At 36.5% G+C, this 26,857-nt stretch overlaps 1 protein-coding gene across 1 annotated transcript in view; it reads right to left on the reverse strand.

Moving 5' to 3' along the window:
* LOC121428018 (protein kinase C iota type-like) overlaps positions 1–26,133 on the reverse strand; it is a 67,065-nt gene extending 40,932 nt beyond the window's left edge. Inside the window, 4 exon segments of the mRNA XM_041624597.1 lie at positions 681–770; positions 3,905–4,026; positions 21,377–21,628; positions 25,965–26,133. Coding sequence (XP_041480531.1) covers positions 681–770; positions 3,905–4,026; positions 21,377–21,447 — 283 coding nt within the window. The 5' untranslated portion in view covers positions 21,448–21,628; positions 25,965–26,133.
* Between the last annotated feature and the right edge of the window lie 724 nt (positions 26,134–26,857).

The raw sequence follows: 26,857 nt of genomic DNA on the forward strand, positions 1-26,857 counted from the left end.
TCCTAAAGGGAGTCCATGTTTCAGACACATTCATAAAATTACAAATGTTTATTATCTCAGCTAAAATATTTCTTCACTCTCTATAGTTTTTTTCAATCAAAGAAATACAAAAAAGGCCTGAAAGAAGACCAATGACCAATGAGTGATATGTAAATAAAGATAAAACCCTATCCAATTTAATAGATTATGCTATTTCATAGACTATTCTATGCATTTACCATTGTGTATGTATTGCTTCCTGCTTTAATAGCACTCACCAACATGTCTGAATTGGAGGCCCCTTGTGGAAAAGGAAAATTGATTGAAATTCTTGAACCAATTTTAAAAACAAATGTGCTATGTCTATTCACAGCTCTAGGGAGAGCAGGCAGTGCAAATATGGAATGGGAACTCGAGAGATTAATGAAGAGAATAAAGAGAGTCTCAGGCGGGATAAAGAAGAACAAGCAAGGAAAGAAATTAATAAAGATGACCCCAAAAAGACATAAATGATCATGATCCCCCCCAAAAAAAAGTATATACATTGACAAAAAAATAGAATATTAGGGAGGAAATATACTGTAATTAAGAAATTAGGATAGTGAAATAAAGTATAAGTAGAGACAATAAAGGGAATTGTTGGTGAGGAAGAGGAAAAGAAAATATTAAGAGGGACATGTATTTATGAGATTATTTCTTACCATGAATATTGATATTGGAGTCTTTGTTGAGTTCATAGAGTCTGATAGCTTCTTCGAGTTCCTCTTGTGATGATATCGTACATGGATCACCTGTGATAAAAACAAAGCAAAAATAGAGACATTTGTCAGTCCCTATTCATATTTCTAAGAACAAATACCAAGATACAGAAAGATTGATCACAATGAAGCTGCATTCATACAAATTTTGAACTCGGAAACACATACATGTCAATGTAGTAATGACATTTTTTGCTGAAGCGTGTGTATACAATTTGATTGTTACTGAGATCTTTAGTGAAAGGGTGAGAAAATGAAGAAGACAAATGAAAGAGAAAGAAGCAGAAGTAAAAGAAAGAGAGAGAGAGAGGGCAAGAGAAAATAAGAGAGTGTGTGAGAGAAAATAAGAGTGTGAGAGAGAAAGAGTGATAGTAGAGTGAGAACGAGGAGAGGGGCGGGGCAGTCCAAAAGGTGACAGTATATATGTATACGTTTGCATATTACAACTATTTTCTTCACTCTGTCACTAGAATAACTTTCATTGCCTATTCTTTTCATTTTTTTGTTGTTTATACATGTCGAATTCTCCCTTCTATATTTATAGAATCAGAGTTCAAAGAGTCAAATTTGCACTTGGAATTTGCCCTGTATTGTATTTGCAGTCAAGTGTTCACGTATTGTAAAATGAAATAATAATAGAAAAATAGGCATTGTGCAAACTACAATAGAACTAGGTGCTTCCTATAGAACAGTATCAAAGGGAAGGGTTGTTGCTGGGAATGGGTAGGCAATGACTGGCAAAAAAAAGGCTTGCTTGATATACATACACAGAAAAGGAAAAGATGGACATTTTAGCCTTTGCATGCCAACGTGTGTATGGAAAGCCGTTTTCTCATTCAACCCTCTTTCTTGATAGGATACAAATTTTGTGATCAACACAAAATGATTTCTTGATATTTTGTATATTAAGCAAAAGGGATTTTTTTAATGTGATTTAATGAGAAATCAACTTGCCACAAATATATCGACATACACTGGCTATCCTTATATGACAGCCTCCGCTCCCCCCTCCTTTTTTTCCAAACTAAAACTATCATTAATTCAAGTGCATTTAATTCACTCCCAATATCACATAGTATTTTTATCCATGTTATGCAATACCACAAACAAATGAAGTCAAATTTCTTTCATGTGCATTTGCACAAGATTTGGAGATTAAAATTGAGTTAATTAGATTAGTGGGTGATTAATAAACTAATGACAAGGTTGTGCTCTTTAATTACGCAGAATGCTGACATGGCAGTGCTCATTCATTACATTGAAAAATAACTACTTCTGATAGTCTCTAAAATCAGACCTTATTCAATGTATCACACCTCAGAGATGCAAATGAATGTATAATTTGCAATAAACAGTATACATTAAATGGCCAATGCACTTGAAATTCCTGAGATTATGAAGGGGAACAAATTATTTAACTTATTGACAAATATTGCAATTAAATCAATGGATACTTTGTTAATCTAATTTGGGATTTTATCCCTCATAACAATTAGTAATATATACTGAATAAATTCATTAAATATGGGAGGGTACTTGAACTATGCCATGAAGATTTTTTGAAAAAAGGGAGAATATAAAATTATAAGAAGGAAATGTACACTTAGAATTAGGTCTACTTTAGAAGAAGGAAGTGTATAATTAAAGAATGTGATAGAAGGGGAAACTCATTATGTTTTCCAGTTGAATTGATGTTCACACAAATAGGGAAATATTTAAAATATACTCAAACAAGTACTTGTAACTTGCGCATTTTTGTGAATGGACGGGTGTGAATGCACCAAGTGAATGATTGAGCAATTTACAGTCTGCTGAGCACTGCAAACTTTACTGGGACAAACCGGGAGGGCCCCCGAAAACACTACCTGACAAATGTTCTCCACGAACGATTCGTCAAGAAATATTTATAGCCCACAGGGGGAGGGAACATCTGTCCCTTCTAAATACAAGATATATATATAATTCGTCTCAGGTACTTGGCGCATGACAAACAGAACATCCATTCAAACTTGAATTTCTCTTTCTTCCAATTCAGTCATTTTAACGTTGTAGCATTTGGGTATAAGCTATCCTGTGGTGTCTTACACGCCATGCAATAACCAAATTATCATTAAAATGTTAATTGAACTATTGTTCAAGCTTTACACTACAAAATTTGAGTTTTAAAAGTTTTGTATGCTTTCGCATGTACAGACTTCAAGGTAGAATATTTGAGAGCAGGGGAAATGAAAAACAAAGGCAGACTATGCAGTGGTCGGGAAAAATGGGCAAGACTCTTCGATGAGAGACTAATTATTACCCCAGCACAAATGCTCTAGAGATCTCGCAGCGGCGTGTATCGGACGGAGCGTAGAATAAGTAACTTCCTCTCTCTTGATTAACTTACAATTTATTCAAAGGTCAGCGGAGATTAGTATTCTAAATCTTATGACGAACGGGAGGTTGGGAGATCGAAAATGGCATGGGGCAGGAAGGGGGTTGCGTGCTCTGGGTGGACTGGCTAAAGGAAACTTGCTAATTAGCATGAACTTTAATTCTAAGAGGCATCCTTTATAACTCTTCATAATCATGTTCCTATCCCATGTAGAGGTGGCAACGTAGTTTTCCAACACGAATGTCGCAGAATGATTTCCAGATAATAATCATAATGCGAGTGATCGGATTAACCATTAGCTAATAAATGGAATTTGACTATCAAGATTTCTTATAAAATCAAATGTGACAAGCATTTTTTTTAATTCAATTTATCTAATTTCCAATTAAGTTTCTGATACTTTTTATATCGGAAATTTTATTTAGTAATATCACAAATTCAATTTCATGGCTTAAAAAAAAAACACATTTGAGGCTAGCTTGCTCCATGATATAAATGGTTGCCAAATATTCTCAAAATTGGAATCCAGCCATATTTGGATGTGAATTGAACACCTCAAGATTCAGTTTCAAAATTTATTACTTTTTTTCATTTATTATCATTTTCTTAGCAAAACTTGCCTTAGAACCACTATTGATAATAGGGGAATTTAAATACCAAAGGTAATTGCTTCTATCATTTGAGGCTAACCTGTTGAATACTAATTAGGAGATTTACATTTAAGGTTTTGTACGGGGTACCATCGGTTTTAGTGGGCACTGGCTTAATACAAGCACTGGGGTAGGTAACTTACCATCTTCATCCAGCCATTTGACAGTGAAGTTCTGTTTCTCTGGGAAGTTGCAGATGCCCCTCATATCTTGAAGGAAGTCCTCCAGGGTCACGTTGGGGTCGATGCGAATACATAGGATGGTCCTGGAACAAAAAAAAAAAAAAACAATTGAACGTTTTAGTTCTCCTCCGAATTCATTCTTTTTTATGCTCTTTAAAGCTGTGTCAGATGGTGTTACAAATGTGGCTTAACCTGCACAATCTAGAAAATGAAAGGGTGAAAAAGTGGGTTAACCATTCCTTAAAATGGCAGAGGAATGAGCTGCACTTTTAAAGGGTGGAAATGCTATCACTCTTCAGATATCTACCACCCTTTTTGCTTTTTACAAATATTTTTTAATAATTATTATAATATTCTGCTTTTATAAAGCGCTTAATACATTGGAACGATGTGTCTAATGTAAGTGCTTTACAGATATATTATTACCCTGGTCATTGGATTCAATCAGTCATTCCCACACACAATATGAGTGAATTTTCAAAGACTGAAAAAAAATTCAGATGTAATAGGAATTGGGGCAATTTGACTTTTTATGGTCAATTTCACCAAAATGATTACTCAAAATTATCAGTCAGTGGATTAGATACACTGTTTCATAAATAAAATAAGAGCTCAAGTTTGATCACAAATGCGGAGAATAATGCCAATGCTACTGAGACAAATACAAGACAGCCAAAGTTGTGCACTTCACAAGGGGATTGTCGTGGACTTCAACCAACAACTGTTGAAAGCTACTAAAACCATTGCAACTGATTGGCTGTGCATTCATGAGCAAAATTTGTCAGTGAAAGAAAAGTGCTGGAATTACGTAAGCCTATTCAAGTACTTGGGTTTTGGTTTCAGCGATGCAAATACATGTAGATAGAGAATACATTTCAACGGAAAATTATTCATTTATTTATTCATTTCAGTTTTATTTACGCAGGGTAGCCCTTTCAGTTACAGAACTGATTTACAAAGAGGCCCTGCAACCACAAAAAGAACATACTATTTTACAATGGACATATAGATAAGATACAATCATACAATAAAAATAAACATTAGGAAACATATACATGTAAAGAAAAATAACAGCATTAGGAAACGTATGTACATGTAAAGGAAAAAAACTGGGATAGTTCAGAGACAAATTTCCATAAGATAAACACTTTAATTCATATATCTTCATGGATGAACACCACCGTGTAAAATGCATTGAAAATTTGAGCTGTAAATACAGATACCTCCCTAGTCCCCCCCCTCTATCTCTCATTGATCATAGATTTTTATTTTCTCAACTTAACTCATATTAGGTTACACAGCTTTTCTATGGTATAGAGTAATCAGTATTTGCTCCTTAAATTGGCATCAATTTTTAATATTAAAGAAAAAAAACATCTTAAATCATTAATCTACTCAAACCTCAAATTAGCAACACCTTTATTATTTGATTCTTAATCTGCATTAAATCCTAAAATAGGCACCAATTGATGATTTAAAAAAGAATCCTAGATTTATCTGCATTTGCTCCTTAAATTGGTACCAATTCTTGATTTTTTTTTGCTACCAATCTTCTTATTGAAAATAATACCTATGGGAACATGGCTAACATGAACTGTCATAGCAATATCTCATCCATCGAGATAGAAATAGACAATTTTACGTTGTAGTATTGCATTGCCAATTTGACAAGTTAGGTGTAAAGGTTTTTTTTTTCAGGGATGACACAACATTCTGGACTGGAACTTTTCTCTCTCTAATTATATCCAAGATGTGATTACTAAACTACAAAGATTCTAAGAAAGAGAGATGATCTTTTATTCCAGTCATGGCGGCTTTGGGACCAGTACATTATACAAAGCCTTGATTATACATCTTTCAATGCATAGATTGTAAAATGTGAAAATGATTAAGAAAACACACACTTTAAGATTCATGAACTTTAGCACCTTGAATGTGCCATACTGTGTGAGTACATTCACAGACTTGTGAACATTATGAATAGAATTTACAGATAGAGTGAGATTTCTTTCTCAGACTGAATATATGCCGTCTTCTACATTTGAAAACAATATGCATGCATTCATCATTACTTAATGCATACAACATTCACAATAATGAAGGTCACTTTGAGAAACACTTCTTAGAATTCCATTTAAATTAGAGCAAAAATTACTATTCACAGGCTAAAATTTATGATTATAATGAGGTTAAGTTTTTATGGGAACCAGCACAATGAAACAAATTCCACATGGTAGAATCGTCACAAATGCATTATTACGGAAGAAATAACTTACCTTGTGCTGACCTCCTCGCAGTAGAGGAACACGCCTCCTTAGCACTGCCATGCTTGCAGAACCTCTCAATGCAAATCTCTTTTACTAAACTGAGCAGGGAACTAAAGGGGTATGGTACAGTTTGCACAGAGTGTACTGGTAGATTGTGGTAAATATCAAGGGCTAATAAAACTTGATAAGATAACAGTTGCTTGTTGGGTAATCTGGATGCCACAGAGGTGATAAGGTAGACCTAAGATAAGGAAGATCTTCTGTGAGGGGCGCGAGGGTGGCATGGCTCAGCAAAACCTTCTGGGATGCAGCGGCAGTGACGAGGTCCCCTGTATGATGGGCAGTGATCTTTGCACAGTGTTTGCAGAAGGAGAGGCGTATCTATCTCTAGGTGCCTCTGTGCTTGACCCAAGTTTGATCGAACACTTGCCTGTGGCCGTTTACCGAGTGGGCAAGTGTGGCGGTTGGAGTGGAGGGCATGGAAAGCCAGAGATGTATAAATAGAAATAGGAGACCAATTGAATCAATCGCTGCAATGGAGTCCCTAATCAAGTGACCTCGATTCTTCCTTCGGTTGCAATCGAGTTTGCAATCTCTCAACAGCACTCCACGCTGCCTCCAACAGTGACTGCTCCACCAACCAAACCTTACCCATTATATACCCTCACTCGCCCCTTGTCATCTGCACACCGCCTAAAGAGGGGTCCATTTCCCCCCAGATAATCCCCCTTGATCCATCCCCTTGGATGATATCACTGCAGCAGCCTAATCAATACTACCTCATCGATAGCGTAGGTTATGATCAATACATAAATCTATACCAAAATGGAGTTAGGCGCGTGCAGATGATTAAGACAAATCAATACCTATTTTGCAACAATAAAATGAGACTGTTGGACAACTGTTCACCCAATCTGAAATGGCACGCCATATGCTCCATTATTTCTTCACCAATCCTTTATTTTCAATCAACAAAGTAATTTTTAAGCCTTCCAGTGAACCCCTTTCCCATTTACAATTAAAGCACAAAGCAATAAAGATTATTTCTGTTGTCAGTATTTCTATCACATTCATTGTTCACATCTGAACCATTGATAAGAGATTCAAATACTGTAGTTGTGAACATATGGACTTTGAATTCAACGGTCACCTCCATCACAAATGGGTAAATTTACCAGATGTTGAAATGGCACAGATATAGGGGCAATCCTACACATTGAAATTGTAGAGAAAAAAAAATACAGAAACAAACTGCATATCAAGCTCTTTATCTGTACTATTGACAAGAGTATGCTATGAATAAAATATGAATTCATCCAAGAATTTCTGATTCCCCTGAGGCCTATCGTGACACGAGTATCTGCACTGAAGAACATTTACATTGAGGTACATTTGAGGAACATCTGAGATTAAACATTTTTAATATCCATATCTCATGCCATTTTGCTACTGGCAACAAATTATAGTGTTGTGCCTGTAAATAGGTGCAGCACAAATTATGTAGCAATTTGTGTTATCAGCACAATTAATACAGCAGGAATATATTAATAATGGTAAAATGGTTAGTGATTTTACCAAGGGCTGAAGGTCCTCTCCGAGAGACCTGGTATTGAAGATTAATGCCTTACCAAGGGGCACTAAAGCACCAAGTGGGAATTGAACCCAGGTCAAAAGAATCCGAAGCCCCAGCTCTGTGGAAGCGCGTTGGTGCAGCGGTTCTGACTCTTGCCTTGTAATCAGAGGTTGATGTGTTCGAATCCAACCATGGCCAAGCGTCCTTTAGCAAGGCGTTAATCCACACTTTGCCACTCTCCACCCAGGTGTTAAATGGGTACCCGGTAGGATGTGAAAGCCTATATGTAGTATGCCTAGCAATTGAGTCTTGGAACTCTTGTTGGAATGCTCCCCAGAGAGTGGAGAAGGTGCATACATCGTACGGGCATGCAAGGATCCGATGACCGGGGTAATAATATGTCTGTAAAGCGCTTAGAGACGTCGTTCTGATGTATTAAGCTCTATATAAATGCAGAATATTCCTATTATTTCATTGGATTCTGTTCGAACTCATTTTGAGATCATTCATACCACAACTGGTATTTATGTTTAACAACTACTTATAATTGGGAGGCTTTTGGTATTCCCAATAAAACTGATTATTGCACGAAGTCACTGACATAGCAACACACCTGATTCACTGCATAATTCATTGTAATATGTGCATTTCTTTTTATTCTTATAATTTGCCAACCTCCTAGCTACATGTAAAGCATATGGGAAACACGAGTTAGTGTCCCAAAGCCCCAAAGGTGTATAATTGGCAACCGCTTTTGATTCGTGACTTGAAAACTAAATTTGACACTCCTGTAAAGGATAATGGGGTGACTGGTAAGATATATATTTCAGTCAATTTCACACGCACTTGTAAACTAAACCAAGATGTAAATAATTTTCCTGTGTATTTGAGTCCTCAACATACATTTTACATTAACTTAATAATTTTTGTAGAAATGACGATTCTTGAGTTATTAAACTTGCCCATAAAGATGTGAACGTAATTTGGACAACACATAATAAAGATAAAAGGGCTGCACAGAAGTAGTACAATTAAAGTATACATGTAGGCCTATGTCTTAAATATTAAACAGTGCATATTTAACAATCTAACACCTCTCCCGATATTTGGTCGACTTTGCTCTTGAACTTTTGACCCCGACCATGTGATCCAGGGAGGTATAGCGCTAGCAACATGTAGGAAGAGGATAGGTATAGAGTCCAAAGGGTATTGACAGGAGAGATAAGTAGTTTTTTAGGCAAGGCGAGGTCTTTAAGATTAGGTTGAATGCTGGTCATGTGATGTCTATCTATGTAGGCCTATAATACCCCTTTCATAAACCCAATTATGCGGATAATATCCGCATAATTTGGTCGTAAAATCGGAGCGGGACCAAAGTTATCTGCATTATTTCGATCCTGCAATTATCAGCATAATAGAGGCATCGGGACCAGATTTTGACTTTATGAACGCATTACGAAAGTAATGCAGATAATCGCCATGGTGCGGTCACAAGGTCACCCTTTTCCAACGCAACCCCTTCAAAGGGGGTGTGTGCAGTTGCCATGACAATTATCCGCCTTTTTCAGGGCGGGCGCTAGTAAAAAATAGTGCGGATTATTTTTCGGAGTTTGTGAATGCAAATTTTATTGAATCAACCGCATTAGTCTTAGGCGGATAATTGGAGGATGGGTTTATGAAAGGTGTATTAGATTGATAGGTCTATACAGTGTACAGGCTATACTGTAAGAGTAAAAAAAAAGTTTACAACTCACAAATCCCCAATTTAAAGAAAAATATGCCATGACTGCATAATCATTATATATGGCATGAAAGAGTATGTTCTCCCAAATAACTTGATACCATATTCATGTGATATGTTTAACGCTTGGATAATCTGGAGGTGTTCTTTTCAGCGATGTAAATTTTGAATTGCGCCAAATTAAGGCATCGCCGCAATGAATGAATCCAGATGTCAATGTCATAATCCTTCAAGGGTTGCACTAAAATCCCTTTCAAAACACCTTTTCAATAATTTACATTATAAATGTTTAATTAACACATTTTAGTACCAATATTAAAGTTAATTTAATTGAAAAGGGATCGGCAAATATGTTTAATAACTCATATAGGATTAAATAGGTTGTGTCCTCACTTATGCTAAAACCAGTTTAACGAGGCAAAGCGATCTAGAAAACTACATCGCTAGGTGGTTTATGAACCGGTTTGGAAGATTGCTTCCAAGACTTTTAAGATCGCTTTGACTATTCTCATTACACGTTAAACTAGTTTCCACTCAATTAGTTTCCATTAAACTAGTTTTAGGAAGGTAGTGAGAATGATGTCATAGATTCAAACTTTTTTTAAGTTAATGATTACACTGTACATGTATTTCAATCTAACCTGTCCTCTGTCATATTAAACAATGCCCATAAAATCACACACAAAGTTTTGTGAAACCCTACTCTGGATTTAATCTTGAGGACCAAAGGTTTGTACATGTACTGTATATTCTACACTCTCAATCTGAATAAACATTAGAGGGTATGTTTACACACAGACCTGGGCATGGGAGATAGTGGAATGGGGGAGGATAAGGGATGTGAGATAGTGAGAAAAGAAGATAAAAGATAGGAGAGAAGCTTCATGTTCTTCTATAGGTGGTTTCAAACCGCCTCGATCATAAGAACTCTTGTTAAATTACAAGAACTTTTTGAGGCTAAAATTATTATTATAGAAGTAATTATTCCTGCATTCACACCACCCTTTGGGATAAGTTCCTGAAGTAACGAGCATGCACAGTTATGGTCTGATAAAGCAGGCAAGGCGCGAGATTCAAAATCGCTAGCTCAGCAGCCACCCACGGTGCCTGCACCCAACTACACACATGGGCTTAAAGTTCCCATAAATTGCTTTCACATTGACAAAATACCTGCGACCTTGGAAAAATCCCTGTGAAATTTCTTGTAATTTTACCAAGTACCTACTATTTAGTGGGTATTTTCTTTCGGGGAGAAAACACTTAATTTGCATTTACATTACAAAAATACCAGGTATTTTCTGATTGAGGTAAATTTCCCGATCAGAAAATATCCTGGAACTGACGAACTTCGAGGTGGTCTGAAACCACCTTATGAGTATGAACAATATACCTGTATAATGGAAAAAGTAAAAGCTGATGATGAAACCAATAATACAAAATCAAAGAGTAAATTGCAAGTTTTGCAAATATACACCTGCATATGAGAAATTGTTCCATATACTTTGAATGTTGCAGATTTCTCATGAATCGTCCAATACCTTTTCTTCATAAATATTGAATAATAATGATTCATTCAAACTGCATACCCCATATACAGAGTGAATATTGTTGTAACTTGTACCGATTTGGATCATAACAAACACCATGATCAAATTTCCTATTGGCTATATTGGTTGTCGTGAGTGAGCGGGGGAGAGGGGCACTTCCGTCATCACCCCAGTCGAACATATATTGGAAGATTTCATACAATAACATGCCATTTAATGGAACAAGCCACTCTCATATATGAACCACCATCATAAACAACGAAGGGGTAACAATAATCAGGAGGAGGATAGAGTAGAGGAAATCAATAAACATGCTCTCAAATTGCAGAATAACTGAACAGAATGCCAGTGTGTAGGAACGCGAGGCAGGCGAGAAATCGGCCACTTTTTTTCACGGCAGAGCGGGATCCACTTTAATGCGGTAATCCTCTTTTTCGTCAAAGGTTCGCGTGCCGATATTGATTTAGGAGCAGGAGAGGGTAACAATGATGGGTACACAGCTGTCGTTCTCCTGATTTACTGGGTACATAGCTAAGATCACTGGATTATTATTATCACACAAGAGAAATTTGTTGTAGCTGCCTGGCTACATTTGGACATATTTTTCAATTCAATTACAATTTATTTCATTCCAAATTAAAAACAATTTGAAGGTAAAGATATATAGATATATATATATATATATATATATATATATATAGAATGTGGAGACAGCTTGGAAGAACATTGAAGTCGCATGAAATGCTGGCACCAATAATACAAACAATTAAAACCAAGTAATATACAAAAACAAATGAAAAGAGAGCATACTTCAAATGAATAACAAGATGATCAATACATGAATTCAAATAAGAGATCTACAAGACTAATTCTTTAATTTCATGAGAATAAGTAATCATTCAAACATAGCTTCACATACTGAGAGTGTAGGGGCACCATTTATCAAATGCCTGAATTCATTTATAACATGGTTTGACAACTTCGTTTCTATCGATGCAGATAAAGAAGGAGTATCTGTCCCTTTTGTCACCCACTATTATGAGAAGCCCTTTATCTACAAGCTAGAAGGTTTAATGAAGAAATCATTTTTTTTTCCATAAATCGCTCCCTGTGTTTGGTCATTAAGCCTCACAGAAGGTTGACCCTGATCAGAAAATACCAGGTATTCTTGCCAAAACGGATGTGAAAGTAAAATTATTAACATTCCTAAAAGAAAATACTGCTCATCAGTATTAGTACTTTAATAAATGACAAGAACTTTTGCAAATATTTTTGCAAGATTGTGGGTGTTTTGGTCCTGAACAAGTCTTTGTAAAATTAACCTACGTTTACTTGACTTAAAAAAAGCTTTAATTATCTCAGTCCCTGAAACTCAGTCTCCGACCTTTATTCAATCCAATGTCCAGAAATATCAGAATTTGAACAAGGCATTGAACTTACCTTTGGTTAAAAATTAAACCCAAATAATGTATTTCTAAATATTTGTTTTTAGAAGTGGGAGTTTTTGGTTCCAGTTGTCATGATTGTGGAAATGATTAATTATTTTAATGTACATTCTCTATTTGACAAATTCAAAGCTCTTGCTATTTTGCTGAACCTTGCTTGAACAATGGAGGCCTAGGTTAAAGTAGGTGGTTTCAGACTGCCTCGAAGTTCATCTCTTCCAAGTATGCTCTGATCGGGAAATTTACTCTGATCAGAAAATACCAGGTAATTTTGGCAGTGTCAAAGCAAATTACGCGTAATCTCCCGAACGAAAATACTTGCTAAATAGTAGGTAATTGTCAAAATTAAGAGAACTTTCACAGGGATTTTTCCATGGTCGAAGGTATTTTGGCAGTGTGAAAGCAAATTACGGGGAACTTGGCCCAGTGTGTAGTTGGGCGCGGGTGCCATAGGTGCCTGCTAAGTGAGCGATTTTGAATCTCGCACCTTGCGTGCTTATCAGACCACGCTGCTCAAGCTTGTACCTTCAGTAACTAATCTCGAAGGGTATGTTTCGGGGCGGTGTGAATGTAATTAATGGGTATTTTTTAGCCTGAAAAAAGTTCTCGTAATCTAACTGGGATTCTTGTGATTGAAGTGGTTTGAAACTACCTATTGGTTTATCTGCCATCATCATTACATTTATTTCTTTTCCTCTATGGCCACCTCTTTCCTCTCTTCCTTTTTTCTTTAATTCTCTTTTTTTTTCTTTTCCCCTCTTCTTGCCTCATAATTTTTAGTTCCCATTCTGTTTCTCCATTTCCCAGGCCCCCATTTGCTTTTACCCTTTTCCTCTCATTTTAAACATGCCTCTAAACACCCTACAGATCCTCTATTAGGATTCTTTTATTATCAGTATTGAATGTAAAACAGGGAGTATAAGCCAAAGACTTTTTGTAACTCCCTTACATCCATCCCCTAGCTTTAGGTGGTTTCAAACCGCCTCGATCACAAGAATCCCCGTTAAATTACAAGAACTTTTTAAGGCTAAAAAATACCCATTAATTATTCCTGCATTCACACCGCCCCGAAACACATCCTTCGGGATAAGTTCCCAAAGTTAAAAGCATGCGCAGTATGGTCTGATAAGCAGGCAAGGCGCGAGATTCAAAATCACTAGCCCAGCAGCCACCCACGCAGCGGCGCCCAATGACACGCTGGGCTAAAAGTTCCCGTAATTTGCTTTCACATTGCCAAAATACCTGCGACCTTGGAAAAATCCCCACGAAAGTTCTCGTAATTTCACCAAGTCCCTACTATTTAGCGGGTATTTTCTTTCGGGGAAATTACGCATAGTTTGCTTTCACATTACCAAAATACCAGGTATTTTCTGTTCGGGGTAAATTTCCCGATCAGAGAATACCTGGAACTGGCGAACTTCGAGGCGGTCTGAAACCACCTTTTGTGTAATTTGAGGTTTCTTATAAATTGTATGTATGTATTTTGCTAAACAGGAATCATTAAATTTTGATTTATAAGATTCTGAATGTATCATCTTGTCTTTTGCAAACTGGCCATCAATGAATTTATAACTTTATTTGTGAAAATTCTAAATCATGCAATTGAAAGTGTGTCTTTTTACATGTTTATCATTGGACTCAGTTTAATTTTTATTTTTTCTTTCAAAATGATATGAAAATGACAAATAAATGATTCATATTTTTTTCCAGGGAAGTTGTATAACTTGCAAGATACAATTAAAGATTTCAGTCTAATCTCCCTTTTCCCAGTAGTAACAAACAGAAAAAAACTTTCAAATGTCTTTTCGTTGTTTTGTTTTTGAAGGGACAGACCCAAAGAAGCTATAAAGGCACATTGTAAAAACTATATGCCCCATCAAATAATGACCGAACCAATGCACAGAAGTCCTGTATTGATCACTTTTAACCTTCATTATTTCTAACCAAGTCAATTTTAAAATCAATTGATTATGTCTGCTTTTTAAGCACTCAAACCTACTCAAAAGCCATCTGGCACGTGCCGTACTCTTAATTCAAAGCTTATTCAGAGTGCTGTCATTTGATCAATGCACTTTTGTTAAACATTTGGCCTTGCAGAAATTTGTGAAATCGAATGATTGCTTACAGTACGTCGACAGTTGTCCTAAAAGAACAGAGTTTTTTTATCTACATGCATGTGAAATTGTGAACCATAAAATTGATATTGGTGTAACACTTATAAATGTCGCTTACATGTAAATGCTAAATTAGTGCTTGCCTAATGCCAAACCGGTGTTGTTTAAACAACACACACTGGTGTTAAATTAACACCAGCATTTTTGCAGTGAAGGCAACTAGGGAAGAAACTAAAAAAGTTGGCTATTGTAGACAGGTTCTATGAAAAAAATAGGCCCATTCCTTCATACAAATTGGAGAAAATTTTGGTGGCCACCAAAGAGAAGTTTTCACTAAAGGCAAGTGGCCACTAAGAGAATCACTCCTGTACTCTACATTAGAAATACCACGCATCATTATTTTAAACACAAAATAGGAGACCATGATCTTAAAAGTACATATTCGGTGTGAAAATAGTTATCAAAGTTTTTTTTCCATTCAAACTGAAACATGAATATGATATACATCTGATTATCTGAATGAAAATGTTTTATTCACAAAGTCTTTAATACCAATTCACTCGCTGTCCAGATTATGTTTTTCCAAGGCAAAAAACAGCTTTCTCCAAAGAACACAAAGAGAAAAAAAATGTTTACAAATATGACTAGTAATGCGAAATATAGCATGACCCATAAAAAATATTGAGAATGGCAGATCTGTGACATGTACAAGGTTTCATTTCTAATATCAATCATCCCCTCCCCCTCCTCTTCCCCCTTTTCCTTCCTTCCCCCTTCCTTTGTCTTACTTTCATTGCCTGTTCACAGATATTCACCTCTAAAATAGGACAAAGAGGAGGAGGAAGACCAAATTGGGGGGGGGGAGGGAGGGGGGATATTATATTTTGAACTACTTCTCAGCTGTTTACAGTATACTGTGAAGTATATAATTACTTTATTTTTTGCTGAAATTCCTTCTCTCTTCCTATTTTTTTCCTTTAAGAAGCACTTTAGAGGTCATGTTTTGTGATAAGTGCTACACAAATAGTGTTAAATATTATCATTATTTTCTATATATGTAGTACACCTTGATTTAAAAATGGAGCATCAGACCTTTTTTTTTGGGGGGGGGGTATGCGAAGCGTTCCAGTTTAAACATATATCAACCAATTGGATACTTTGATAATTACTAATTTATGGTCTGACATAGCAACAAAAATTGCTCAAGCAATAAAAACTAATTCTTTCCTTTCAAAGGTCTCAAGATAATGACTGAAAAATGTTTACAGAACTTTTATCAAAACTGCATCGGTCTACTCCATACATGAACATACGGCAATGACGGCTCTTTCTTCATCAACTGATGATAACAAATAAATAATTTAAAGAAAAATATGAGCTTGGGCTATTCTGGGTGCTGTAAAACTGAGTTTCATGACATTTGCTCCAGAGACAATTGCTCCGCTGTGAATTCAACACACTCATGGAGTGACAAAATCCCCCTGGATATAACACTACATCCTATCCTAACCTTAACCCTAAACCTAGCATAAAACCCTATTGCAAACCTAACCCTCCATCTTACACGAAATTACACCCCGAGCAATTGTCGCAGGAGCACTACATCCTATCCTAACACTACATCCTATCCTAAATTAACCCTAAACCTAGCATGAAACCCTATTCAGGGGTGTGAGTGGTCACAAATATAAAGATCTGAAAAAAAAGCTGAAGAGTATTGAAAAAGTCTGAAATAGAAAGAGCTCCCATACTTTTTGTACAGAGGAAAGCCACATATAAGCTGAAATTCAGCTAAAAATCAAAACAAAAAGATCTGAAATCAGATAAAAATCTGAACTCTCACACCCCTGCCTATTGCAACCCTAACCCTACATCTTAGATGAAATTATGCCCCGAGTAATTGTCGCAGGAGCAAATGTCGCGTCACCTGATGGGTCAATACACACTGCACTGACCGTCCCTCTTCCTTTACCAATTTTTTTTTTGGAAGAAATTAAGATAAGCCAGGGCTAACTAGCCTGCTTACCCTACTCAATCAATGACTCGTAGACAGGACACCGCCATCTCAAACCAAAATCCCCTTCATCCAAGCGTCAAAGCCCGAAAATCAATATCACACCTTAGCTTGATGAGATAGGGGCACAGGGAAAATTACAAAGAGACTACAAAGGGTTTGGTTCGGGGTTTCGTAAAGGTTGAGCCATGGTTTTAATGATGATATTGTTCTTAATGAATGTTTTGACTGGGTGCCTGATCAGAAAATATTCCTGTAAAATCATAAAATATATTCCCTAAAACATTTTTTTTTCATTTCTTATGACACACAATAAGACATGTGTCTTCATATACTGTAGAAGTGAATCGGAAGTGTGAAAGACATTTTTTTTGGGGGTGGGGAATTAACCAAAACTTAAAAAGCTGCAAGGCTTATAACAATTTTCAATCTTTAAAGTTGAAATTTTAAATATGCAAATTGGCAGCCATTTGATGGAATGCTTTCATACATGTTATTTCTATTTGTGTAACAGATAACATTATCAATATTATACTAGATTTTTACAAAATTAAAACTTACATAACTAATTCAAAGATTATTATATTTTTTCAATTACTTAGAAATGACATTCATAGAATTTCAGTAGAAAGCAAAACAGAAAATTGCATGATATAGGCTATAGGCATAACAGCAATTTGAGCTTGATACCAAGATTAAAATTCATATAACTTCCTTATTTCCTATTCGATTTTCTTCAAGTTTCATTGGCCAGTTTCTCTTTGTCTTTGTTCGTTAACGAAACCAAGAACAAAAGCAGATGGACTTCCCCACACTAGCCTCCTCCACTCATGAATATCACGATTAGCGCGCGCATCTATTCATGTTACTTTCGGTCGAGCTTTCGAGGGGAGGATAATGAGGGTTTCTTGATGTGGATAAAATGCCTGTCGGTCTGTAATACGAAATTATTAGGGAGACAGTGTGTCTACCCGCCACACATAAAGCTGATGGAGATATTGAATATTTGATTGGGCACCGAGGTGCAAGATCTAGGGATGGTAGGGGGACGGTAAGGGTAGGTGAAGTGATGGTAGGGGATAGGTGGGGGGCATTTGGGAGTAGGTGAGGGGAAGATAGGGGGTAGATGGCACTCCCGATGTAGTCTGCAGGCACAGACCCTCATTGGAACCTTGATCAGCAAGTGTGCCTCCACGCAAAGACTAGCACATACAAAACGTGCTGTTTCAATTCCTGAGCGAGAGCGCCTTCAGTACACAAGGCATGAGTAGGCTGCAATTCAGACCCTTTACTCGAGTGAAGGGTTTGCCCAGCAGACTACTCCAGATGGTAGGGGTGAAGGGGACGGTGGAGGGACAGTGGAGGGAAAGGCTGGTAGGGGGTAGGTGGGAGGAAAAGAGGGTGGTGGGGGGGCAGTGGTGGGTTTGAGAAGGTGAACAAACGTGATATCCCATCCATATTAGATGATCAAGGATAGTACAGTTTTAGATTTATCCTGCTCCCTCCGAAAATTGCCCAAACCTTTATTGGAATGCTGACTGCATAGATCTCTACACTAATATTAACGGCAGACTTCTTGAATAACTTCCTCAAGATGGCAAAATGCATTCAGCCTATGCCCAAAACAAAAGTAATTATTCAGATGATGCAACATCTTTTGGTGTTTCGTGAAACATCTTGGGAATTTCATTGACAAAAATTTGCTCTGAGCAAATCAGATGCAAGTATTTCAGAAGCTTATACAAGAAGCCACTGAAAAAAAAAAAAAAATTCATGAAATGCTCCTGAGGAGACTCTTCAACACCAAAGACAAATCCTGTGCTCTGGACTGGATAGAAATTGTGCAGTGGCTAAAAGAAGACGTCTAATTTCAACACCACATGTACTGTACATTTTCATTATCTCCCGTACTTTCTTTTACATGTTGTAGATCTAGACAAGATGAACGCTTTCTGTTCAATAAATGACATGCTAAGGAAGAAGAATGGCTGTGTGGGAAAAACAGATAAATGCCCGCTTTCATTGACACGTTTCCTGAAAGATTCTTCATCACTTGGAAAAACAGGTTCAATTGTCAGAGGGGAAATGTACAATATTGCCCCGGGAATAATTTTGCTTTACAAATTTGAATAGCATTTTGGGTCATAAGAAAAAAGCTCTCAACTTTAGTCCCATGATGTAAAAATATGCGTTACAAAAGACTTTATGCATAGCAGTCTTTGAAAAATGTGGAGCAAAATACGATGCAATACCAGGATTTTTTTCCGTCTATTCTTTGAAAAATTCTCCTCATATGGACATAAAATTCATGTCAGATTTTTCCAAGAAACAACTACAAACAAAATACCCCACGCCAACATGTTAGTAAAAAAAAACAATTTGTGGCTAGACAAGGAAACAATGCAAGAGGGTATTACACATATTACATATTGGCTATTGCATAACAAGAATCGAAATAGATTTCATATAAATTTTATCAAAATTATATATATCTCCTCCATTATGGCATTTATAAATGATAAGCATAAAATTAGGCTACTATCCATGAACTTTGGTCAGTAGAATCAATGAATATAGCAAGTAACAATGTCCAAGATTAAGCAAATAATTCTTGTGTAATCCACGGTTTATAGCAAAGAGGGTGGGTCATTGAATGCAGACACAAAATGCAAATTCACTTTGTAAAAGATTGGCAGTATTTGACCACTAGGGGGAGCTATTCAAATCCAATACCTTAGCAATCCAAGGCTTTTTACATACTTTTCATTAAACAAAATTTTCTGTTTCAAATCAAGAGCAATGCAAACACTGATCCAGTGTAGAATTTAAAAGTTAAGACAGTATTAGCAAAGTTCTAGGAGGATTTGTGGAATCAGCAAAGATGCAAAAATAAAATACATGATGATTCAAATCTAAAAATTATAATTAAATGGGTTTGGAAATTCAGCAGCACACCAAATTTGACTTAGGGTGTGTTTATGCTTCCATTGCGAGGACAGAATCCGCAATTTCAAACATCGATTCAAAACGCTGATCGTAAACGTGGTTCTGGGAGTGCTGTTTATGCTTAACTTTTCAGAGCAAATCATGATCTCCAGCTGGCTTCGCATCGTAAAGCGAGGTCAAAGTGGGCGCGCCTTTTTTGAAATTTTTTTTCCGATTGTTATTACGTGGAGATAACATGGAGCAATACGACTGTATTTGCCCACAGATTTTCATCTCACCGGAAGCATGTACCAAATAACGTAATTTAAACACGTCTACGATCGTAGTTCTGTTTATACTTTCCCAGAAAGCCTGATTCTGGTCAAACGACGTTTACAAATGCACCTTTTTGTGAGTTTACGATCGGCATTTTGAAACAGCGTTTAAATTGAAAGCATGGATGCAACCGTGTTTTGGACTAATCACGTTTGGAAACGCTGATTCTGGCCTGAAAAGTGGAAGCATAAACACGGCCTTAATGACTCTTGTTACATCAAGACAAGTGGAATGCCTCTGGCCATCTCACCTGCATCACGCGATTCAACATAGCAGCAGTGCTGACTTTGAAAACTACTATAACTCGCACAAGATGTTCAGTGATACTTGGTTACTCTTATTTCCACGTTTTATGAACTAGACCAATACATTTACAGAGATAGGATGGTAATTCAACAAATACCCCCAATGTGGCCAAAATTCATTGACCTCACATGACCTTTGACCTTGATCACGTGACCTGAAACTTGCACAGAATATTTAGTGACACTTGATTCCTCTTATGTCCAAGTTTCAAAAGTCAGATCAATAAACTTGCAAAGTTATGATGGTAATTCAACAGATACCCCCATTATGTTTCTCAATTATTCAATCTCTTTCCTTCCTTAACGAAGCTTTGATGAGACTCATACTATCTTCCTATCAATTCCTTGTAATTCTTTTAACTCTCTCAATCTCATTCTCTTCAAATGTACATTCTACAGCTTTGAGTATTATACAATGTACTCTCTTCATACATGTAATTACAAATTCAATGGTGATTTATTTTACACTCAGAACACCAACCATTTCCTTCCCTTTTAATAACTGATCCATCTTCTTCTTCCTTCGATCTTCTTCCTTCTCTCATTACTCACCTTTTGCGAACATTTAACTCATCTTTCCTATTGTAACTTACTTCTCATATCTAATATCTCTGACCAATTACAGGCAGAAATCATTAGAGATTCAATTCAATATGGGAAGACACTTATTATTCCTATCTGGAACGAAAAATTGGTCGAATAAGGGACGAACCGTGGCAACGTTTGCTCATCCAAACATCCAGGCCATTCCCAGTTCACAGACATTTTCGCAAGTTCGAAAGGCAATTTGCAAGGATAACATTCTCCATTAGACCTTCATTAGACCGTGTATCTCTTCGTAGATGAGAGTCCATAGAAGACAGGGCAATATACTTAAGTCTTGAACTTGTCATTCGTACCCATTTCTATTTTTATCAACGTGATAAAAATATCACAAGCACAAAGGGGGTAAAAATGATAATTTGTTGCCAATTTGCGGAACAAAAACAGATTAATCTAACCTTACAGATATTGTATAAAATTGTGTACCCTAATAGTTCATGGGCCACTGTATTTTTCAAACAAAAGAAAATTCAAAATAAGGAAAGGATTAAAACACATTTTATTCTTTTCTTATTTTGAAAAATATTTTATTTGATATGATTTTTATTTTTATAATCTCTTACCCGTTATAGGCAGCTTTGATGGGTACCATTCCATCTTCTTCTGCTGCCGCCATCATGCTTTCCCCTGGCATGTGGACTGCTCAACGTTCCTAGCTGGCAGAAGTTACCAACTATTTCTTGGATAGGCTGGCAGAAATTATCGACTACTTTCTGGAACAGTGGCAGAAGTTTACCAACTACTTTCTGGAATGGTTTGACAGGATTCAGCAATGCTCATAAAGTCTTGAGGCGAGGTTATGAATTGCACCTGGGCTGAAAAAATATAAGAGAAAATAGATAAATTAACATTATATAGCACTTCAAACTGAACAGGAATTACAAGTACATTTTACAAAATATTGCTGGTAGGCCTCTACAGTGATATTCTTTATGCATGTTAAGTGTTGCACAGTCACACATTAAAATAACTAAACTGAAAAATTTTTATCAGTGAAAGAGAATACGCAATTCATACCTTACAATTTTTTTATAGTTCTATAAATATAATTCTGATAAATAACAAAGAAAGATTTATGGCCAGTCACAGGAAATATTCAAATTAATTTGTTCATCTATCCATCCGATCATTCAATCATTCATTCTTTCAATCAGTCAGTCCGTCAATGATTCATCTGTCAGTCGGTCCGTTCATCATCCATCCATCCATTCATTACCAGTACATGTAATTATTCGGTCAGTGAATCATCCCTGATCCATCCATCCATCCAACCATCCAGCTATCCTTTCATTCATTCATTCATTTATTTTATTTTCTATTTATTTACAATTCACTCAATCTTTTGAATACTCTTAGAGAGAGCTGACTTTTACAGTTACATGAAGAATTCATTTTTTGTATCTTGCAACTGACTGATGAAGTACAAAAGTGAATTTGCATTTGTTACTATTGTTCCAGAAGGTGTTCATAAAAATCTACATGTATACAGTATAGTGAAGTTGAAAATCTTCAAACATACTTGCATGTCCAAATCTTATTTTGAAATTTTAATACGACAGTCGTCAGTAAAAGCAATAATTTCTTCAATGAAAAGAAGACACTTCAACTTCCTAACACTTTCCATTCAATACTGAGTGTTGGGGGTAAAAATGGCAAACTGATTTTGAACTTGATTACCTCCAACCAATATATTCACACCCTTTATGTACAAAATTTGAAAATAAGTCCCACAAAGTAGCCAGTTTGACTGAATTTTTCTTTGCAAACCATATAATGACTAATAACTGTTGCTCCGGCCAATATCACGTCTCTCTTATCTAAATATTGCTGGTGGGCATTAATATTTGAATTTGCTTATTATTGATTTTCATTGATTTCTTTGCTTTTTATAATGGACAGATTACTATTTACATGCACGCCTGCATGTAGGTGTATGGTGGTGTCATGTGTTTAAATAGCCAAAATGACCAATAATTCCTAATAACAATCAATACACCCTGATCCCACCCCCCCCAAAAAAAAACTCTGAAAGCAGCTTCAAAGTCCTACTCCACACCTTCACACCTTGGCACTTTCAGACCAACTTGAAGTTAAAGAATATCAGGGATTTTCTGATCTGGAGATTTGCCCAGGGCCCCGTTTTACAAAGAGTTACAATTGATCGGATCAATCATAACTCAATGGAAATCCATCAGTGTCATAATTTTTTCTACGAAATATTTGCACAATTTATGTCCTTTTCATGCAAAGAGAAGCACAGTGAATTTTCAAGAAAAAAATGAATGCATGAACATCACAGCTAAAAAATATTTTGAACAAACAGGCCTAATAGATGTTGACGTAGCTGGCCGTCCATAGTTACGATTAATCGAATCAATCCTAACTCCATGTAAGATGGGGCCCTGACCTACCTCATCAGAAATTTACATAATACCCTGTATTTTGGCTAAAGTGAAATCAAATACTTTTAATATTCCCTAAAGAAGGTCCGTTAAAAAGAATGTATTGCCGAGATTACGGGAACATTCATGGGTATATTTTTGGCAGTGTGATAGCGATTACGGGAACTTCCTCAACCTAGCGAGCAGTTCAGTGCAAGCCTGCTGTAATCAGACCATACTGCGCATAAATGTATGATACTGTTTTTTTTTTGCGCATAACTAATAACTTTGAGAACTTTACCCAAACGGGGCTGCTTCTGGTCAGTGTGAATGCATGAATAATTATTTGGTAATTTTTAAGGTCTGAACAAGTTCTTGTAAGGGTGCATTTAGCCGCCACTTTTTTACCCTAGAATCATGATCTGAATCATGATTCAAATCATGATTCTGCAGAATCACGATTGCGTTTAGTCGAAATTTAATATAATCATGATTAGAATCACAAATATGAAACACGAAAAAGGGGGCGTTTGGAAAGACGTTTCTGCAATGAAAATGTTCGAATAAACGATATCGTGATTTTATGACCTCACTGTGTCGGGCTACTTTCAGTTTGACTCTTGCCAAGCTCAAGGTGCTTTATACACTCAATGTATGTACATGATTATGTACTATGCATGCATTTCTTGTCATGTTCGGGTTCTGTGTTGGTCATCGCATCGTCCACTACTTTTCATTTTTGGTCATGTCTTCAATTTCACGTTCTAGTAAATGAATTAACTGGACAGACAATGATCTCTGCAATTCACTTCCGAACACTATTATGGATAAACTAACAAGATGAATAGAAGCACAAGGACCCTATATGATCGAAGTAAACAAAATGAGGTATAGACTGAATTCTGGAAGCAAAAGATTTTTCGAGAGCCGAAACACGTGCAAAAAACTTCCTCTGTCAAACTGCGCACTAGTGATGCGCACTGGATTGGCCAGAATCTGAGGAGAAACAGCATTGGAATGAAGGTCGTCTAAACGCTGATTCTGTGATATTGTGATTCATGTTTGTGTTTTGAATCATGATTCAAATCATGATTCAAATCAACATTCTTGCCAGGTTCAATCTGACCGTTGTCGGCGTGAAGCGACGCAAGCCGCGCAGCAACCTCGGTGCGTGCAAATCACGCACGGGGGGAGGGTTCGGGAGGGGGGTGTTCCCCCTCCCACGCGAAGCGCGGTAGCTATCAAAAATATCAATATCGACGAGCTTAGATTGCTGCTAAATGCACCACATTTTAAGTCTGTTTAATGCTTCTCCGGCCACACAGCCGTAACAGTTGCACGAATTGCGATTGAAGCAGAAAGGCAACTGATAACTTAAAAAGGTGAAAGAAAATGTCAATCTCATTTTATACTTACAGTTCATTGATTTATTCACATTGATGACATCAATAAATTAAGTCCATTGTTTCAATGTTTATCCTTGTAAAAGTGCGATTAATTTTGTGACTGCGAGTTGCTAATTATGTCAATGACCGACTACATCTAAGGACCGCATGCGTAGCCCTTTGAGCTTGAATATTACGATTTTGGTCGTTGCGAGTGCTAGTGTAGTGATACAGAACTTAGTAGAGACACCATCGCGAAATTAATCAACACTTTCAAAAGATCGATGTAGAGATCAAGACTTTGGAAATTATGGAGTAAAATCGGAATATAAATGTAAATAAATCATTATGCTGTAAGTAAATGAGTTGGACATTATGTCAATCCATTCCTTTGGCTTTGTCATTATAAACGTGATCTTTGAATAATTTTCTCAATTCGCTCGATCTACGGGAGTGTCAGCAGAAAAGCATTAAATGAATTCATGTAGTCGATGTAGCCCCGATGTAGCAAAGGCTGGGACGAGATGAAATTACAATCTGATCGAATCTTGATATTATTTTTGACAAAATAAGTGATAATATCAACTGAAATTCGTAATAATCTAATAATTACATTGCCCAACCCAGTAACCTACGGTACCCCTCTCAACTCACTTTATTTTAGAGCGTATTTACTACCATTTTAAAGACGTAAATAATGTGAGCAATGCGATACGCAAATGCGAGGTAAACATCTTCGCGCTTCCCACAAAAGAGATTGGGCCTCGAGTCGAGGTCGTATCGTATAGCGTAGTGAGTGAGTCAAAGAAATCCCCGGAAGAAATCTTGAACGAAATAATCGTCAAGTTTATTTCAGGATCTGAAAAGCAGATTGTGTTATTAAATATATTCAGTTTTTTTTTTAGATCTAGGCCTGTTTTACAGTTGTCGGCCACGGTTGTCGGATTTCCCCTGAAAATTTTCAGGGTTGTCGGCGCCCGACAACCGTGACGAAGGTTATTGAAAACAAGACTAAATATGCCCTTTGTTCGTAAATATGAAGACCTCTATCATACATGAATGTTTAGATTGTAGATCATGTCATGGTACAAATCTAAATACAGGCACACATTGATCTTCTTATAATACTTCAGATATACATGTATTGCAAGCGATGCCTTTCACCTAAACGTACGTAACGACAAGCCCTTGCTACGCTGAAACATATGCACCACAGAATCTCTGGCCAATGGCTCCATTCGTTCAAATTACATATAACAGGACTCTGACATGTAGTAATCATATCAACAAACAAAAACATACCTACATGATTGAAATCCATGCAAATCAAATAATTTCCTTCACTACGCTCAAAATAATTGTAAAACTTCAGCGTACAAACTTACAAACACTCCTGCACCTTCTATCCAGCGAAGCCTCACCCGCTACACATGAAAAATACCAAATAGAAAGATTAAACTCTATAAATTCCTCAGGATGACCAATAGACAGAACGAACTCGGCCTACAAATCAGTATGGTGAGAAAGAGTAAACAAAGCAAATAAGAAAACACCCTAATTGTTCACACAATACACAGTGACTACATTGTACTATGAGCATTTATTTTCCCCCTTTCAATACACATGCATGACTCACTCCTGTGCTTTTGTATTGGAATGCACTGATACTAGAACCTGTTTCGAGAGGTGCACTGTCGCATACCTGAGACATGTGAAGTGCGGCGAGGGGGAAAATATATCAAATTTGTATGGAATGCTATGTATTTGTTATGTATGAATTTATCAGGAAAATTGTACGAATTTGCTTATCTTTCAGCCCCCTTGATTTAACCTACCAGTACTTCTTCAAAAATTTCATTACATTTTTTCTACCACTACCACTATCATCTCTGATTTAAAAATGTATACACTAAAAACCTATTACAGGTACATGTACATGTAGGTTTCATAAAAGGGTATTTTAAAATGCAAGCCTATATTTAGACTAAAAATATACTTGCCTGGGAAACCTTAACTTTGCAAAGAGCATTTTGCCAGTGCCAACTGATTTTAAAATAAAAACCAGACATCAAATGTCAAAGTCTACTCTATAAACTCTACCTTACATATTACATTGTAGTTTATACAATAGCCCCAAAACTTGAATGGAGTATTAAAGGTAATAGTTCAATAAGCCTACTGTACCTTGTAAGTCATATACATGTATAGGCCGACCTGTAGACAGTACAAGATGAGATCGACAGAAACAACAGAAGTACTTCTAGCTTCCAAATATCCA

This window comes from Lytechinus variegatus, chromosome 14 (genome assembly GCF_018143015.1).
Source record: "Lytechinus variegatus isolate NC3 chromosome 14, Lvar_3.0, whole genome shotgun sequence".
Classification (NCBI taxonomy): domain Eukaryota; kingdom Metazoa; phylum Echinodermata; class Echinoidea; order Temnopleuroida; family Toxopneustidae; genus Lytechinus; species Lytechinus variegatus.